The sequence below is a fragment of the Leopardus geoffroyi genome, chromosome A3 (genome assembly GCF_018350155.1).
Source record: "Leopardus geoffroyi isolate Oge1 chromosome A3, O.geoffroyi_Oge1_pat1.0, whole genome shotgun sequence".
Lineage (NCBI taxonomy): Eukaryota > Metazoa > Chordata > Mammalia > Carnivora > Felidae > Leopardus > Leopardus geoffroyi.
The window spans coordinates 1,476,254-1,492,859 of NC_059336.1; the positions used below are offsets into that span (position 1 = coordinate 1,476,254).

Genomic DNA, 16,606 nt, shown 5'->3' on the forward strand with positions numbered 1-16,606 from the left:
TGCAGGCTGTTTGTAAGGCCCGGCGTCTCCTGCCGGCCGGGCCTGTGGGTGGGGAGGACGATGAAGTCCCTCCAAGGGCTGTCTGTCCCGCAGGAGCCCCGTGTGGGCCGGCAGGGTGACCCGAGAGTCTCTGGGGACAGGGGCTCCGGGCCCACCTCCAACTCTGCCCAGTCCAGGGTCTGGGACCAGTCTTTCTGGGTAAGCCTCAGTTTTCTCATCTTTAAAATGGGAGCGAGAACCCCACACTCCCCAGATGGCCCTGAGCTTCAAAAGCATTAAAACACATGACATCTCAGGCCCAGGCAGGCACTGGGGAGGGGGGAGGGTTGTTGATGAGAGTGGCAAGATTAGCTACAGCTCAGGGGGAACCGGCAGAGAGGGGACATACCCCCAGGCACGCGGCCCCTGCCTCCAGCAGTGGCTGCCCCTTGCCCCAGCTCTAGGCACAGGGGACACAGGCCAGAGGGGCAGGCAGGCCCAGGCCGGCCTTGGGTTCTTGAGCTCGGCGGTACCCTAAGGACAGGGTAGCGCCCTCACCTTACCCTGGCCTTGCTGAATTCCCAAACTGTAGGACGCCCCAGCCCCTCCAGTCCCACCCCCAAAGGTCCCATCCTCCCTGACCTCCCTGGTCAGTTCTGTCGTTCGAGGTCATGCGTGCTAGGGAAGCCCTGAAGCCCCCCCCATGTGGATTCCACCTCGTTCCCCTGAGGGGCAGCTCTGAGGCTCGGGTTGGGGGCAGGTCACAGCTTGGCAAGGGTGGAGTCTGGGGAAAGAGGGGTCCACTCAGAGGACAGGAAAAGGGGCTTTGACCTGGCTTTCCCCCGCCCTGGATGAAGGGGCATAGGGCTGCCCTAAATAACTGGGAAGGAGCTCTGAGCTCCCAGACCCCCCAGTTCCCCCAGGCCTCCTTTCTTTAACCGCCCCCCCCCCCCACCACACTTGAACGAGGCAAGAGGGGCTTGAGGTTCAGGCAAGGCCAGCCTCCTCCCCACTCCTGTGGGTGACACACACAGCCGCCCCCCCCCCCCACCTGGGGGCCTAGTTCCTGGGCACCACACCCCTTCCCTGGGGTGGACAGACAGCTGCCTGGGCCACAGCTAAATCAGTGTGGGGGGGGCAAGAACCCTGCCTGGGGCCATCCCTGGAAGGGGGCCAAGGCCCCTCGGGCTTTGGGTGAGGCAAGGCCTGGGTCCCTCTTGGGAGCAGGTCCGGAGGCCCTAACCCCCCTTCTCCCCCCAACCAATGGAGACTGTTTTCTCTTCTGTCAGTATATGTGTTGGAGCTAGACTGGTTCCTCAGCTCCGGGGCTGGGAGGAGGCAGCCGCTGTGCCAGTGAAACCCCAGAGCCCAGCAGGCCGGGGGGCACCCCCTGCCCTGTCCCCCACCCGCTCGTGGCCACTCCCATCCTGGGGATCTTTCTCCCCAAGACCCCTGAACACAGCTCCTCAGGGCCCTGGAAGAGGAACTCTGCCTGGTCACCAGGGGCCCAACAGGCCAACCCTCTTATCTCATGGGGGTGGGGTCCCCACATCAGAGACGTGTGCCCCTCCAGCCACCCTGACCGGGTCGCCAGGGGGAAGCCGGGGGAGGTGTGGGGGATGGGGGGGACACTCATGGCTGACCTCTGGGGCCGAAATTTCTTCCTGTGCCTCCCTGGTCCTGCTCTCAGGGCCCGGGGAACCCAACTGCACAGTCTCTACCTGTCTGCAGCCGAGATCCTGGAGCCCCAGTGCTCTGCTCCCTCCCCTGGTTTCCCTACACACCTGCCTCAGGCCTGCAGGGGACCCTCCTGGGCCAGACCCTGAGTCCCACTAACTCTTCCCAAAGCCAATGGGAGGGCAGGCACCACTGTCACCCCCACACTGCAGATGAGCAGAGGTACAGAGAGAAAAGTATTTCACCCAAGGTCACACAGCCCTGAGATGACAACGTGGAGCCCCGACGATCTGACAGCTTCACGTTCGTGCTCAGACCTGCCGGCCCCAAAACTTTCCTCGAGGTTCAGTGTCTGCTGAGAAGGCTGAACAGGAACACGGCCAACTGACCACAAAACATGATGCGGCACAAGGGAAGGGGGAGAGCAATTTATCAGGGAAAGCCAGACTGAAGGGGATTTGCAAGCTGGGCCTTGAGGGATGTGTAGGAGTTCATCAAGTAGAAAAGAGAGCAAAGGAAGGGTCCTCCACGTTGAAGAGCAGTATGGGCAAAGGCTTAGGGGAGAGGCAGGCTTGCAGCTGGAGGGGCTAGCGGGGGGTGGGGGGACTGGGGCGCCTGCCTCCCTCCTCAGGGGCGCAGAAGGCCTTTGTGGGGGGTAGGGGGAGGCTGGGCAAGGCAGGCCTGGGGTGGGGAAGGACCTGGGCTTTGCCGTTCGGGCTGAGATGCCTTTCTTTTTGGTTCAAGTTGAAGTGATCTGTGAAGAGGCCAGAGGCTGCTGCAGACAACCACTGTCCCTACACCCCCTCCCCCCCGGTGTGGCTGCGCCCCAAGGTGGGGGACGGCGGGCAGGGGGTCCAGCTCCCGGAGTGGGGGCAGGAAATACCACCGCAGCCTCTAGGCTCCAGGGCGGTGGGCGGTGGGCTCCCGTCCCAACCCCAGGGGGCTGTTGCCCCAGGACCGCAGGGGAGGCAGCCCAGCCCTGGACACAGCAGAAGGTCCTGTGTGGGGCACAGCCAGTGAGGGGGCTTTTGAGAGTAAGCTCCTCGGTTGGAGACCAGGATTTAGAGGCAGCTCTCACCCCCCCCCCCCACCGCCTCCACATTCTCCTGGAAGAGGAGCCTCAGCCTTTTAATTGTGAAACTAATTCATGTCCACTCTAGAGATTGGTGAATACACAAAAAACAACCAGACATTGCCTCCCTTATGAATGGTGTGCATTTGTTTTAATTACCCGGTTTAATTATTAGCTGGGTGACCTTGGGCACGTTAGCTAACCTCTCTGTCACCTGTTTACCTGTTTGTAACGGGAATAATAATAACATCATGTACATCCTGAGACTGATGCGAGAATGAAGAGGAAACGCCACAAGACAAAGCACATGGCCCACGGATGCTGGAACTTGCTGTTCGAGGACTGACGGCAGTTTATCCCTGGTACAGACGACAAGCCCCTGCCCCACAGCCCCAGCCTGATCCCAGGCTGGTCGTGGATCTTTCCTTCTTCTCTGGACCTTTCCTTGGGGGGTGGGGGTGGGGTCTCCCTGTCTCGCCTCTCTTCACCGCCAGTGGCACTGGCAGGACATCCCCCCTTTCCATGTCCACTTTCTCAGTAACCTGGGCTCTGAGGGCAGAAGGAGTGGGGTTCGACCTGCTTTGGGCCCTCCAGAGCTGCGAGGCGCCCCTGGCACAGCGAGCTTCTAGGACCCTGAGTAGCACGGGCACACCTCTCCGTCCTTCGGGGACCCGCTTTGAAAGAGCTGAAAGAGGGAAAGATAGGTCCACTGGCAAAGTCTAGAGAGAGATGGGCAAAGGAGGGGCCCCGCTCAGACCCCAGAGGTAGGTGGGGGGAGCGGGCACCACAGGAGTCCATCCCTGTAGGTGGATGGGAGCTCGGAGGGGTGGAGGGTGGAGGGGTTAGGGTGTGGAGGGGTGGGGGTTGAGGGGTGGGGGATAGGGGAGGCGGGAGGGGTGGGAGAGGGGTGGAGGGATGGGGTGGGGGAGGGATGGAGGGATGGGGTGGGGGAGGGGTGGGGAGGGGGAGGGGTGGGGGAGGGGGGAGGGGTGGAGCGGTTGGGGAAGCATAGGGGCAGGGAAGCAGTCCGGAGCCCCAAGGCCACCTGCCCCAAGGCCATGCTCCCCTTCCCCATGGCACCTGACAAAGCTTGTGGAGATCAGGGGCCTGCCCTGGAAACTTCTGCGGGGTCTCCAGCCAGGGTGTGAGTGGGGGGCCTTCCCTGCCCCCTCCCAGGACAGTGCTTCCTGGGCAGCCCAGCCAGGTTCAGCCTGGGTGCCTCAAAGAGCACCCCAAATCCCTGCCTGCTGTCAGCACAGGGAACGCAGGGAGGGGCGCAAGCGGTGGCCGTTTCACACCCCCCCCCCCCCCCGCAGGCCTAGAGCCCCAGAGTCTAGGCCACCATGGAGGTGCCATGGGCAAAGGTGAGCCAAGGGCCCATTTCTTAAACGAAGGACATTCACAGCGCCAAGTCCCGCATTCAAGGGCTGTCTGGTAAGTCCTGCTCCTGTCCAGCCAGGGTCACCCAGTCAGTGCTGTGACAGCAGCAGAGAGCTTGGGGCCTGTGGAGGAGGCTGGGGCATCCAGCAGGAGGCTGAAGGAAAGGCCATCTCTGCCACAGTGCTGCCACCAGGGGGCCACCCAGGGAGTGCCAGGGGGCACCTCAGGGACCCAGGTGGCCTCCCACCCATCCCACACTCCTGGATCCTGGAGGAGACCTTCCTGAGCCCCCCCCCCGCTCCCCACCCCACCGCCTGGGCCCAGGGTACGTCCGCGGGGGGGGGGGGGGGGGGGAGGCGACAAGGAGCACAGACAGGTGGCGCCCGGCCTTCGCCCCCTCATCTCCGCCCGGCCCCGCTGGGATCCCCCGCGGTCAGAAACTGAGGAAGCTGCGGGACTCCGGCTGGACTCTGGGCGGGAAGGCCTCGTCCACCCGGCTCCAGCCCAGGGACACCGAGCTGGGCGGTCCCCGTGGAAGCCGGATCCTGGCGCTGGGCCCCGAGTCCGGGTGCAGAGACGGGGCCCCACCACGGCGCGAGCGGCAGCGGACTCGGGCTCTCGGACTCGTCGGCAGGGCCCCAAACGGACGCCAGGCCGGCCTCGGTGGGAGCGGGGCTGGCGACGAGGGAGGGGTGGGGGTCCGCGAGTTCCCCGCCCCGCCCAGAACAAATTTGGGGACGTCCTCGCATCCCAGCTGACCCGGCGCCCCCACCGAGCGCCGGCCGGTTCCCACCTCCCGCTTCAGCGGGGACTGGGCGCCGGTGCCCGGCGTCCCTGTCCGGGACAGGCGACGGGGCCTGCTCCGGTCACGTGGCGCGGCGGCCACAGCCCCAGCGCTGACCCCGCGGGAAGGGAGGAGAGAGGAGGGGAGAGGAGGGAGGGGAGGGGAGGGGAAGGGAGAGGAGGGAAGGAGGGGAGGAGAGGGAAGGAGGGGAGGGGAGAGGAGGGGAGGGGAGGGGCGGCGGGGCGCCGGGATTCCCTGCGGGACCGCGCGGCCCCGGGCTCCCAGTCTCCAGCCCGCCTGTCGCCCGCCCGCCGAGACCACCGCGCCCTCCGCTCCTCGCCCCCAGCCCGTGAGCGCCCCACCGGGCCCGGCGCCCCCGCCCCCCCCCCGACCGCGGGCCCTGGCGAGCGCACCCCGGGAAGCTCGGAGGCCCGGCCGTGGAGGAGGTGAGCTCGGCGTTCGGGCTGCGCCGGGGCCGCCGGGGGCCACCCGCGCCCCGCCGTGCTGACCCCGCGGCCCCGCTGCGGAGCGGGGACGCGGGCGCCGAGGCGGCGCACAGCGGCCGGGAACTCGACGCCGGCGCCCCCTCCCCGCGGGTCCCGGCCGCGTCGGGGAAGATGTACCAGAGCCTGGCGCTGGCCCCGAGCCCCAGCCAGGCCGCCTACGCCGACTCGGGCGCCTTTCTGCACGCGCCGGGCGCCGGCTCCCCGGTGTTCGTGCCGCCCGCGCGCGTCCCCTCCATGCTGCCCTACCTGCCGGCGTGCGAGCCGGGCCCCCAGGCCCCCGGGCTGGGCGCGCACCCCGGCTGGGCGCAGGCGGCGGCCGCAGACTCCTCAGCCTTCGGCTCCGGCGGCCCGCACCCGCCGGCCGCCCAGCCGCCCGGAGCCACCGCCTGCCCCTTTCCGCACGGCCCCCCCGGGCCCGGCAGTGGGGGCGGCGCGGGGACCCGGGACGGCGGCGCCTACCAGGGCGCGCTGCTGGCGCGCGAGCAGTACCCGGCCCCGCTGGGGCGGCCGGTGGGCGCGTCCTACCCCGCCGCCTACCCCGCCTACGTGAGCACCGAGGTGGCCCCGTCCTGGACCTCCGGACCCTTCGAAGGCAGCGTCCTGCACGGCCTCCAGGGCCGCCCGGCTGGCCTCCCGAGCCGCAGAGCCACCTTCGGTGAGTGCGGCCCTGGGGTGCTGGGTGCTGGGCCTACCGGGGTGCAGTCCCGAACCCGGCCAAGGCTCCCACGCCGCCCCCCCCCCCCGACCCCCGCCAGGCCCAGAACTGCGGGACAAGTACACGCGGGCAGAATACAGCATCTGCCACAATGTCACCCACCCTGAGACCAAAACTGCTGTCCTGGGCTTCCTTTCTCCTGAACCCAACCCCCTGGGTCTCACCAGCTGAGCTCACCTCATACGCTCTTATGAGAAGTTTCTAAGTGGTTTTTATAAAATTCAGAATACAATTTATTTCAGTAAGCGGCCACACTCTGCTCCTTCTAGAATGTTTACATATTCTAATTTGAGACCTGGCTTCAGTGGCTCACCGCCCGCCCCCGGGGTGCCAATTTGGATAATCGGATTCCAGGCCCCTCAGGCGCATTTGCTCCGGGGGGGGGGGGGGGGGGGGCATGCCTGTGTTCGCCGCAGGCGGGAAGCCCCTGGGCCGCCCTACTTCATGGGTGCAGCCTCGCAGGCCCACCCCCAAGCCGCGTCGGCCCCGACTGCCTCCATGGCGCAGGAAGCGGGTCCTCTCCGCCGTCACCCAGGGCGGCTCCCGCAGGACTGACCCCCACCTGGCCCCCACAGGGCACCCGGTGTCACCCAGGGCGGCTCCCGCAGGACTGACCCCCACCTGGCCCCCACAGGGCACCCGGTGCCGCCGGAGAGGGAGCCGGGGACCTCTCCCTTCTGCCCTGCGGGCCCCTGAGCGGTGGCACAGGCCCAGCTGTGTTCCACGGTGGTCGCCACCCGAGCAAAGCCGACTGGAAAGGCAGGGGCTGTAGGCTCTGTGGGATGGCACCATCCACTCAGTCCGGCCCTCCTAACGTCCCGGTTTGCAGAGGCCGAGGCCCTGGGGCCACCTCCCTCCGCCGGTGCTGACCACTCCGCCTCCCCAGGGGATCAAAATTACACCTCGGTTCTAAGGGGAACCATTCTGTTGCCGCCCCGGGGGGGTCTGACTGACTTACCTTCCCCCACCCTGCAAGGCAACCCTAACCAGCTTCTCTTTTAATCTGGCACAAACTTTATAATATGTAAAGTTAAGTTTCAAAGTAAAATTAGACAAAATAAATGTTAAAATAAAATGAAAGCCAGGGGCACACACAGCGGGGAAGACGCAGCAGACGCTGGGCCCCGGGGAAGGGCAGTGCCTCGGCCCGCGACCAGCTGCCTGTCCCCCCAGTGCCGGACTTCCTGGAAGAGCTCCCTGGCGAGGGTCGCGAGTGTGTCAACTGCGGGGCCCTCTCCACGCCGCTGTGGCGCCGTGACGGCACCGGCCACTACCTGTGCAACGCCTGCGGCCTCTACCACAAGATGAACGGAGTCAACAGGCCGCTCGTGCGCCCACAGAAGCGCCTGGTGAGTGCCGCCTGCAGAGGGCCGAGCTGAGTCCCCAGAGAGGCTGGGTGCCCCAGCAGGGCCCTGGGAGCTCTGTCTGCCGTCCATCTGGGAGCCGCCGCCGGGAGGCCCAGGCCCCGCCACAGGCCCTGCCCTGCCCTGCGCGCCTCCGCAGAAGGGCTGGGCTCACTGAGCCCAAGGCGGTGCTGCCCTGGGTCTGTGGGCCTCCCCGGAAGAGGGGCCACCCGGTGACTCTGCCCAGGACCCGGGGCACAGGATGGCTGTGGACCCAAGCGGCCTCCTGGGGCTCAGCCCTGCGGCTCCGAGGGTGGCAGGGAGCACAAGGTGACATGGCCCGGGCGTGGGGTTTGGAGGGAAAGGTGGCCGCTGGGTGGTGGCTTTGTGGCAGGGGTTTGAAATCCAATGCAGGAGGGGTCCTGGGGTCCCCTGCTCTTGGGGAGCACTTTCCCCCCGATACCAGGGGGCTGGAGCTGAGACCGGGTCTGGGGTGGTTCCATGCGCAAAACTTGTTTTCACTTTTGGTTTCTCCTGGCGTGTGGCTGGGTGCTGAGTGGAGAGGACTGGGGACTCACTTTTGCCCCCAGGCGGGCAGAGTCCCCGGAGGCTGTGTGAAGGTTTCGAGGCACTGGTTCTCTGCCGTCTCACCGGCAGACTTGGAGGTTCGAGGAATTCTGCGCGTGGCAGGGCCCGCCTTTGCAAGCTGTCTAAAGTTCGTGAGGCCACAGTGACTCCTGAGTCCTGGGTCCGGGTATGGCTGTTTCTGGGGATGCCGGGCCTTCTGCTCTAATGCTGGTGTGAGCCCTGTCATGGCCGGTCAGCCGGCTCTGGCCGGTTCTGGTGCATCGGAGGGTGGGTGGGGGGCTCGCCCCTGGAGGCTGCTGCAGGTGGCCCGGCCTGCCTGCCTGCCTGCCGCGGTGGCTGTTCTGGGCTGCCCTTTACGGAAAACCCAGACCTGGGCTGTGGAGGCGCCCGACCGATCCAGGCTCCAGACCAGGCAGGCAGGAGGCAGCACTGACCCAGCCAGGCAGTTTGGGGGAAGCCACTGTTTTTCTCTCCCTGTTCTAGCCTGGAGTCTGGGGCTCCACGGGTCCCCTAATTCCCCTCCACCCACACTGTGCCTCCTGGAAGGGGGGGATACCTCAGAATCCATATCACCTCCTCACTTACATTTCTGCCCCTGTGATCATGCCCACTCCCCCCCCACACACACACACATGCACAGCACTGGCTTGGCACCTGGTGTGGCCCTCACAGATGGGGAAACAGGCTAAAGCAGAGGTGTCCTGGGGGACTGACCCCCCCCCAACTCCCAGGGAGCAGGCCGGCTGCTCCTCTGCTCCCTCCCTTCTCCCCCGGGGGGGGGGGGTGGGGATGGGAACACTGGTAAACAGGAAGAGAAGGTTCGGATCCTCCCGTCTCTGCCCCCCACCCCTCACAGGGCTCACCTCCCAGCAGCAAATTCCTGACGTGGGGGTAAGCAGGCAGGGGCCATGAGGCATTGAGGCATTCACCTTCACAGCAGCCCTGTGATGACCCCAGGGCTCAAGCCGCTCAGAGAGTGGCTTCCCCCAGCAGCCCGGCGCAGCAGGGCCTGGGACTGCCTGCCTCGGGCTCCCGTGTGCCCCGCCCCCGCTGGTGATGCCCAAGGCCCCTGCACCCACTGTCCCCCTGCTGCGTTGGAAAGATTACTTTAGGTGGGGTGCTTGGACAGGCCTTAGCCCGCTCTGTGGACTGGTGTGGCCTCCGCGTCCTGGTCCGGGGCACAAGGAATGATTAGCTTTAAGGATGCTTTGTAGGGTAGAGAATGCCCTCAACTTACCCCCCCCCCCAGGTGGCCGGCCTCAGAGGGTGGTCAGCTGGTCATCCCTGCGTCCAGGCCCATGCATATCTGAATGCAGGACGAGCCTAGGAAGGGGGGACGGTGTTCCTAGAGGGGTCCTACTCCCCTCTCCTCCGAGCTGGCTCCTCATGGATGGTTTCCTCTGATTTGTCTCTGGGCTCCTGCCTGGCGCTCAGGGAGGGTGACCCGGCTGGCGGGGCCGGGCTCGCGTGGAAACTCAGAGATTCTCGGAGAGTGCTGGGACCAGAGCCCAGGCTCCAAGGCAGCCGTGGCGGGGCTGGGCCAGTCACCCCAGACTTGTCCCCGCTCGTGCCTCACTCTCCCTCATGGGTGGGCAGCACCGATGCCCCCCGAAAGAATTGTCCTAACCTTCTTTCAAATGATTACAGAAGTTCTAGAAACTTGTCACCAACAACACAGGAATGTGACAATAACAAGTGTGCGTCCACCACCCCCTAGGCCTCACCCCCAGTCCCAAAGGAGTTCATATCTTTTCTGCCCTTTGCATCCTGGCTGCATCCTTAGTCACAGGCACGAACCTCTTACCTGAGGCTTCTGTCAGTGTGGGCGAGCGAGTGGGGAGAGTGGAGGTGGCCCCACAGACCCCTGCGTGCCTGCTTGTGTGGCCAGGTGCTCAGAGCCCTCCCCCACCCAGCCCCACCCCACCCCAACGTCAGAGCCCTGCGGCCAAGGCCAGAGGGCCCCTGGCGGCACCACCTCCAGGAAGGGGCCCCGCATCCTTCCAGGAGCAAATCTGGACCTTGACTGAGGACCCCGGGTTTTCCTTCCTGCACAGTCCGCCTCACAGGCTCGTCCCTGGCACGGTCTGCCCTTGGCCAGCAAGGGACACACGCTTTGTCAGGTTAAGCGTCGACCGTGTCCTTTTCCGAGAGCCGGATGAGGGGACCCACTTGAAATGGGGCCATCCCCCCTCCCCCCCGCTGTACCTCTTGTTGTGAGTTTCGAGCTGCGTCTCTTACTTTGAAAAGTGGTTTTCGCTGTGTGAGCTGGCCTCACCCCTCCCAGCCGAGGAGCAGCAGCGGCCCCTCTCCCTGCTCCCCGCTCCGGCTCTCGGCCCGCCCTGGCTGGGCCGCCCAGCGTCCTGATTTCTTCACTTGAATCAGACGCGTGCGGAGCCTGGAGCTGCTGCAGCCAGCAGGCTTTGAAGTTTAACTTCTTTTGAAAAGAACAGACCAGAGAAGAAAACAAAATACAGCGGCGGGGGGGGGGGGGGGGGGCTGGCCGCGAGGGGGCCCTGAGAGTGGCCAGGCCTGGCCACTTGTGCAGGCAGCGAGGAAGGTCAGAGGGACGGCACCGGGGATGTGTCCTCACAGTGCGCTGGGCTCAGGGGGGCGGTTCCGTCCACCCCGATGCCTCCGGCCCAGCAGCATCTCTGAGCCTCGGTGCCCCATCCGTAGCACACAGCCCGATGAGGGGAGAGGAGAATACAAACGAAGAAACTTTTTACATTTTTTTCCAGGTCCTTTCTTCCCCTCTTTTTATTAATTTTAATTTATGTTCACTAAGAAAGAATTCACTGCTTAATCCAGGTTCCAGATTTTTCCCTTGCACTCCCAGGGTACAGAGGGACGGCTCTTGGACCTCTGGGCTGTTTTCTACACACACACACACACACACACACACACACACACACACACACGGCATCAATTCCACCTGTGGTTGTTTCCACACCTGTGGGGGGGGGGGGCGGCTGCGGGGCGGAACCGAGGCTTCTCTTCTCGCAAGACGCACAGGCGACCGTGAGGACGTTTGTGGGAGGTGCAGGCGAGCTCTGTGTGTGTACTCGTGAGTGCCGCTGAAAACCAGCACTGACGTTCAAGGCCCCGCGTTGGCACCTTTGTGCCCTGGCCTGAGTGTTTCCGTAGGAAGGATTCAGCATGGGGCGGCATGATGGCCCAAGGGGAGGGGTTCGGACTCCTACTTTTCTTTTCTTTCTTTTTTTTTTTTAAATTTTTTTTTTTCAACGTTTATTTTTGGGACAGAGAGAGACAGAGCATGAACGGGGGAGGGGCAGAGAGAGAGGGAGACACAGAATCGGAAACAGGCTCCAGGCTCTGAGCCATCAGCCCAGAGCCCGACGCGGGGCTCGAACTCACGGACCGCGAGATCGTGACCCGGCTGAAGTCGGACGCTAAACCGACTGCGCCACCCAGGCGCCCCCGGACTCCTACTTTTCAATGATGGTGCAACTTTTCTGGGAGGTGTGACGGCAGTATGAGCTCTAAGGGAGCAGCTGGATGGGGGGAGCGGAGGTGCAGGAAGCGGGGCCCTCGTGCAGCCCAAAGGGGTAGGTCAGGGTCACACACAAGACAGTCAAATGTGAATTTCAGATAAACAGCAACTAGCCTTTTAGTGTATGTCCCAAATACTGCACGGAGGCACACTTCTGCGAAGTATTTGTTGCATATCCGAAGTTCGCATCTAGCTGGCATCCTGGTGTGTGTAGTTTTTGTTTGTTTGTTTGTTTGTTTTTTGCCACATATGACAGCCTGGGGAAGGTCCTAAGGCCCCCTGCCATGCCAGGAAGGTGGGTGGACTGGCGGGGGTGGGGAGCCCGGGGCCGGGGTGGGCCGCAGGAGGGCGCCCCCTTGTGCGTAGCTCCTGGCACCGAGAGGCAGATGGGAGAGAGGGCCGGGGCAGGGAGAGGAAATTCAAATCGTGTCCAGTAAGAGCAGCTGCCTTCCAGACAGTCAGGATGTGGCCTCGGCTTCCCGGGGAGAGACTCGGGCGGACCCTGGTTGACTCCGGGTCCAGTGCTCGTGTCTCCGAGCGTCACCGTCTGGCCGGGAGGTGGAGCAGCAGGGCCCCGGCCCCCGGCTCACACCAGCCTCCCCCGTGCACAGACCTCGTCCCGCCGCGCTGGCCTCTGCTGCAGCAACTGCCACACGACGAACACCACGCTGTGGCGGCGCAACGCGGACGGCGAGCCGGTGTGCAACGCCTGCGGTCTGTACATGAAGCTGCACGGGGTGAGCGGACGGGGTGGGCGGGGTGAGGACGGGGGGGGCGGGGCCTGGGTGAGGGAACGGGGCGGGGCGGGTCATGGGTGGGGCCGGGCACGGGGTGACTGGAGGGGGCATGGGTGGGGCAGGGGCGGGGCCATGTGGGGGTGGTGAGGACTGGATGGGGCGGGGCGGGGTGAGTGGAGGGGGGAAGGGGGGGAAAAGGGGAAGGCGGGCCATGGGTGGGGCAGGGGCCCGGGTGAGGACTGGGTGGGGCGGGGGAAGGGCGAGTTGGGGGCGGGGCATGGGGCGTGGCGAGTGGACGGGAAGGGGGAGGCAGGGGCGGGGCTGCCCTCTTCGGGTCACGTGAGACACGGGGCCCTGGGGAGGCAGGTGGCAGAGCGGGGCGGAGCGTGTTTCCCGCGTGGCCCCCACTGACTGCGCGCTCCAGGCCTATGCTGTTACCGTTAGGCCCTTTTCACAGATGGGCCTACTGAGGCTCAGCGTCGCCGAGGCAGGTCTGCAGCCATTCAACCTGAGACAGGGGCCAGGCCCCTGGTGTGGCCTCTGTGCGCCCCTAGAGCCCTCCTGGCCCCTACAGCTCTGGGGGGTTGGGCCTGGACTGGCTCTTGCCCGCTTTGCCGGGAGGAAGGCCCCAAGCCCAGGGCCAGCAGCTCACCAAGGGCTCTGACGACTTGGTCACCTCCCAGAGTGACTAGCTCTGCAGGGCTGACATCAGGGCATGTGGCCATTCAAGAGGCCCAAGGGTGAGAAAAGACAGGACCAGTCACCCTCCCCTGCCTGCCCCTGCCAGGTGCCTCGGCCCCTGGCGATGAAGAAGGAAAGCATCCAGACGCGGAAACGCAAGCCCAAGAACGCCGCGAAGACCAAGGGCTCTTCAGGTGTGAGGGACCAGGGCCCATCGGGATGCCAGGAAGAGGCCAGTCCCCAGCCCTCCTGCGGGGTACACGTTCTCCCCTTGGAGTCGCTTTGAGTGTCGCAAATTTCCACCACTAGAGATGTGCACGTTTAGTTCAAGCATTGCCCTCCCAAAGCACAAGTACCCCTGATCCTGTCCCGGGACCCGTCCGGTCTGGGGAGGGGCCGGGCAGTGCGAGCCTACCCAGCTGAGGGGCAGCAGGGCAGGTCGAGGGTGCCACACCCAGTCCCTCTGACCCATTAAGTGACCAGTACAGCTGGATGCGCCCCCCCTTCCAGGATGCAGCACAGGGAACCCCACGGCCTCCCCACCCGCTGTCCCGGACACCGAAAGCTCAGCAGCTACTTTGAAACCCAAGTCCAACCTGGCATCCCCTTCGTGCCCTGGGTCCAGCGTCACCTCCCAGGTAAGTCAGGTGGGGTGGAACCGGGGACCCAGAGCTGGCTCCCGGGCACCTCCTCAGGGAACCCTGACTCGCCCACCAGGTCAGACCCCCATCAGCGCCCCCAAGGGCCTCTCCCAGGAAGGAGCTCAGGGCTGGGCACTCAGTTGGCCATTGGTTCCAGCAGCTGACCTGTGGCACGCTCCAGGCTGAACGCCCTCACGTGTTGTCCTGTCCGTCACACGGGGCCTCCCGCCCTCTTCCAGGGTCTGAGAAGGCCTCTTACGGCAAACGTCCCGGTCCCGTGGGCTCCCTACGCCAAGCGAGGCCTACTGGCCATTCCTGCATTCTCGTGCTTCCCTGTTCCCCCTGCAGGCCTCTGGCCAGGTGAACGACCCCCTGGCTCCCAGCCACTTGGAGTTCAAGTTCGAGCCCGAGGACTTTGCCTTCCCCTCTGCAGCCCTGGGCCCCCAGGCTGGCCTCGGCGGGACCCTGTGCCAGGAGGCCTGGTGTGCACTGGCCTTGGCCTAGGGCCTCGGGCGTCCATCGGACCCGCCTCGCTGCCTGCCTGGCTCCAGCACAGCAGAGGGAGACCATCAGGTCCATCCACCAGCAGACGAGCCAGCGGGACCTTGAGGCGCTGGGCATCCCTCAACACGGTGGCGGGGAGGTCTTCTGTACAGATGGCGGTCAGGCCCCGGAGAGGGAGAGAGGCTAATGAGAAGGCCTTGAGCCCCCCCCCCCCTGCAGACAGCAGGGGGCTCCCCCAAAGGCTGTGTGACACTGGGCCGCTCCAGCCGGGGCTGACCTGGAGGGCCCACTCCCAACAGTTCTCTTGTCCACATCTGCCATCGCCGTGTTGACACAAACAACAACAAAAAAGCCACCTGTTGTAAAACCAGGATCACAAATGAAAGGGCCGAGGTCAAGCAGGCAATGTGAATGAGGGGAGCCGCCCGGCATGGGGCCTCCTCAGGCTCGGGATCTGTTCCTTTTCTCACATTTGATGGATAAAGACACGGCACAGAGAACTTTCCCTCCCTGTGAGTGAAGGACTGCTAGGGACAGATGTGCAGATGTGCAGGTTGTGCACTGTGCCAGAATGCCACCCCAAGGGCAAGCCATTCACACCAGCGTCGTCGTCTACTTGCGTATTTATTTGGATGATTTCCCCAGAGGGGGCAGTAAAGGGCCTCATTCTGACTGAATCTGTGTATCGTGACTGATTCTGACAGAGTGAAGGACCTGGGGTCCTGTGCTGACCCCACAGGCACTGCCAGTGCTGGTGGTGGAGTGACCGCATGTCCTGGCCTACCTCGGATCATCCCAGCTGGCTCGTCCCAGAGGAATTCTTACTAGCCCCCCTTTACTTGCGGAAGCCCTCCCCCCACGCTGGGGTGACCCCTTAGTTGGTCAAGCCGGCTAGAAGGAGCTGTGCCCGAGGAACCGAAGGACGAGCGGCCGCCGGGGTCGGGGAGACAATAAGGCATGGAGGGGAGCGGGGCGCGCCTTGCCAGGGGCCTTGTCCTCGTTTCCGCTCAGTTGCCGCCTTTCGCCGGCAAACATCCGGAGACAGCAGGAGCAGCTGCCAGCCGCCAAGCCTCCTGGCTGAAGCTCGCCTTTCATATTTAAACACCGTGGTCCCTGGCGTTAGCTTCCAGAACGCGTCCTCCTGAGGCTGTACCTCCGGTTCGAGCAGCACAATTTACACGTGATGTTGTCTTTTTTTTTTTTTTTAAAGACAAACGATGCCATGAGTAAAAAATGTAAACTAAAGGTGTCGATTTTGCATTTCTTTTGCCGACGCCTGTGGGATTCGCAGCCCGGTCCCTGCCCGCCGGGTCAGCAGCGGGTCCACTGCTCACTCAGGCCGCCTCTCCTTGCGGACACTTGTCTCCATATGTCGGTCTGCTGGACCTTGCTGACCACACCGGGTCGACCAGGAGACCCTCAAACACAGGCTGCCCTTCTCTAGGCCGCGTGCCCACAGGCCTCGGGCTGCCCTTCCCGGGAGGCTACTCCCAGGAGAGCAGGTGAGGAGCCTCCCAGTTGGGCAGGGCGGTGCCCCCTTCCCGCCTCCCCACCCCCGACCAGGCGTCGGGTCCCGAGCGAGAGACCCTCACCGTTATTTTGGAAGAACCAAGCGGCAACTCCCTGCTCGGCCTTCCCAGCCCAAGCAGCTGTGCCGGGGACAACGTCCGTCCTCCGGGGCCATTGGGGGGCGGGGGGGGGGGGGGTGCCCAGGCTCCAGGTGAGGGAGCAGAGGCCCCGGAGGGCAGGAGAGGCGGGAGCCACCCGGCACCCTCGAGGACCTCCTCTGGGCTTGCATTGCGCTCCGCCCTGTCCCCCCTGCGAGGGGGCTGGTGCGGGTCCCCTCTTCTCCGATGGGGGAGACCAGGGCTCCGAGCGGTGGCACAAGGCACCTGGCCACTGAGGGGCCCGCGTGGGGGCCTGGGCTTGGAGGGACAGCACGGCATCCTCTCACCCAGCGGTGCTTCCACTTGGGAACCCAGTGGCTTTTGTCGGAGCCTCGGTCTCCCCATCTGCCGGGGGAGGGTGCCATGTGCCTGTGGCCGAGTGATGCACACACGGGCGCAGCTGGTCCGGGCCTGGGGGTCCCCGTTTCCAGGGGCGGCGTTCTGCACTCCCCAACCCAAGGAGGCTTCCTGGAGGCGTCCACAGTAGGACAGGTAGGGTCCTCACAAAGAGGAGGGGGACTGGATGTCCCGGCCCCCCGGCTCCCCGCCCACGAACAGGGATCCTGACAGGAAGGGGGGGGGGGGTGACGACGAGGGAAGGAAGAAGCCATCTCTTCCGTTTTTGTCATTGTTGGATGTGTCGTGCCCAGGACGAGGGAGGCTGAGCGCCCTACCTCTGGGCATGAGCGTTGCTGCTAATTTAAGCCTTTGCCCCCAGTGCCCCTTCGGGGCCGGAAGCTTCGGGACCCGGAGCCTCCATGTGGCCGCCAATACCCCTTCCTGTGGTGCTTCCTCCTGCCAGCCCACCCTCGGCTCCGCCT

The 16,606-nt window shown here is 64.8% G+C and overlaps 1 protein-coding gene across 2 annotated transcripts; it reads left to right on the forward strand.

The window, feature by feature from the left end:
- Positions 1-5,101: 5,101 nt before the first annotated feature.
- On the forward strand, positions 5,102-15,345 carry GATA5 (GATA binding protein 5). 2 transcript variants are annotated; one of them, XR_006702997.1, is made up of 6 exons: positions 5,102-6,053; positions 7,287-7,462; positions 12,167-12,292; positions 13,080-13,229; positions 13,484-13,611; positions 13,963-14,078. XR_006702997.1 is itself a non-coding variant. In XM_045444055.1 (6 exons), the coding sequence occupies exons 1-6, from the start codon at positions 5,510-5,512 to the stop codon at positions 14,116-14,118; spliced, it is 1,218 nt and encodes a 405-aa protein (XP_045300011.1). In that variant the 5' UTR covers positions 5,104-5,509; the 3' UTR covers positions 14,119-15,345. The 2 variants fall into 2 exon arrangements, 1 of the variants encoding a protein (XP_045300011.1); XM_045444055.1 differs by having other exon boundaries at positions 5,104-6,053; positions 13,080-13,167; positions 13,963-15,345.
- Positions 15,346-16,606: the final 1,261 nt, after the last annotated feature.

Bases quoted from the DNA above. Each gene is read 5' to 3' on its own strand.
- GATA5 (XM_045444055.1), top strand. From the start codon at position 5,510: ATGTACCAGAGCCTGGCGCTGGCCCCGAGCCCCAGCCAGGCCGCCTAC. The intron at 7,463-12,166 runs GTGAGTGCCGCC...CCCCGTGCACAG, and splicing joins TGCGCCCACAGAAGCGCCTG to ACCTCGTCCCGCCGCGCTGG. The intron at 13,168-13,483 runs GTGTGAGGGACC...CCCCCCTTCCAG, and splicing joins GAAGACCAAGGGCTCTTCAG to GATGCAGCACAGGGAACCCC.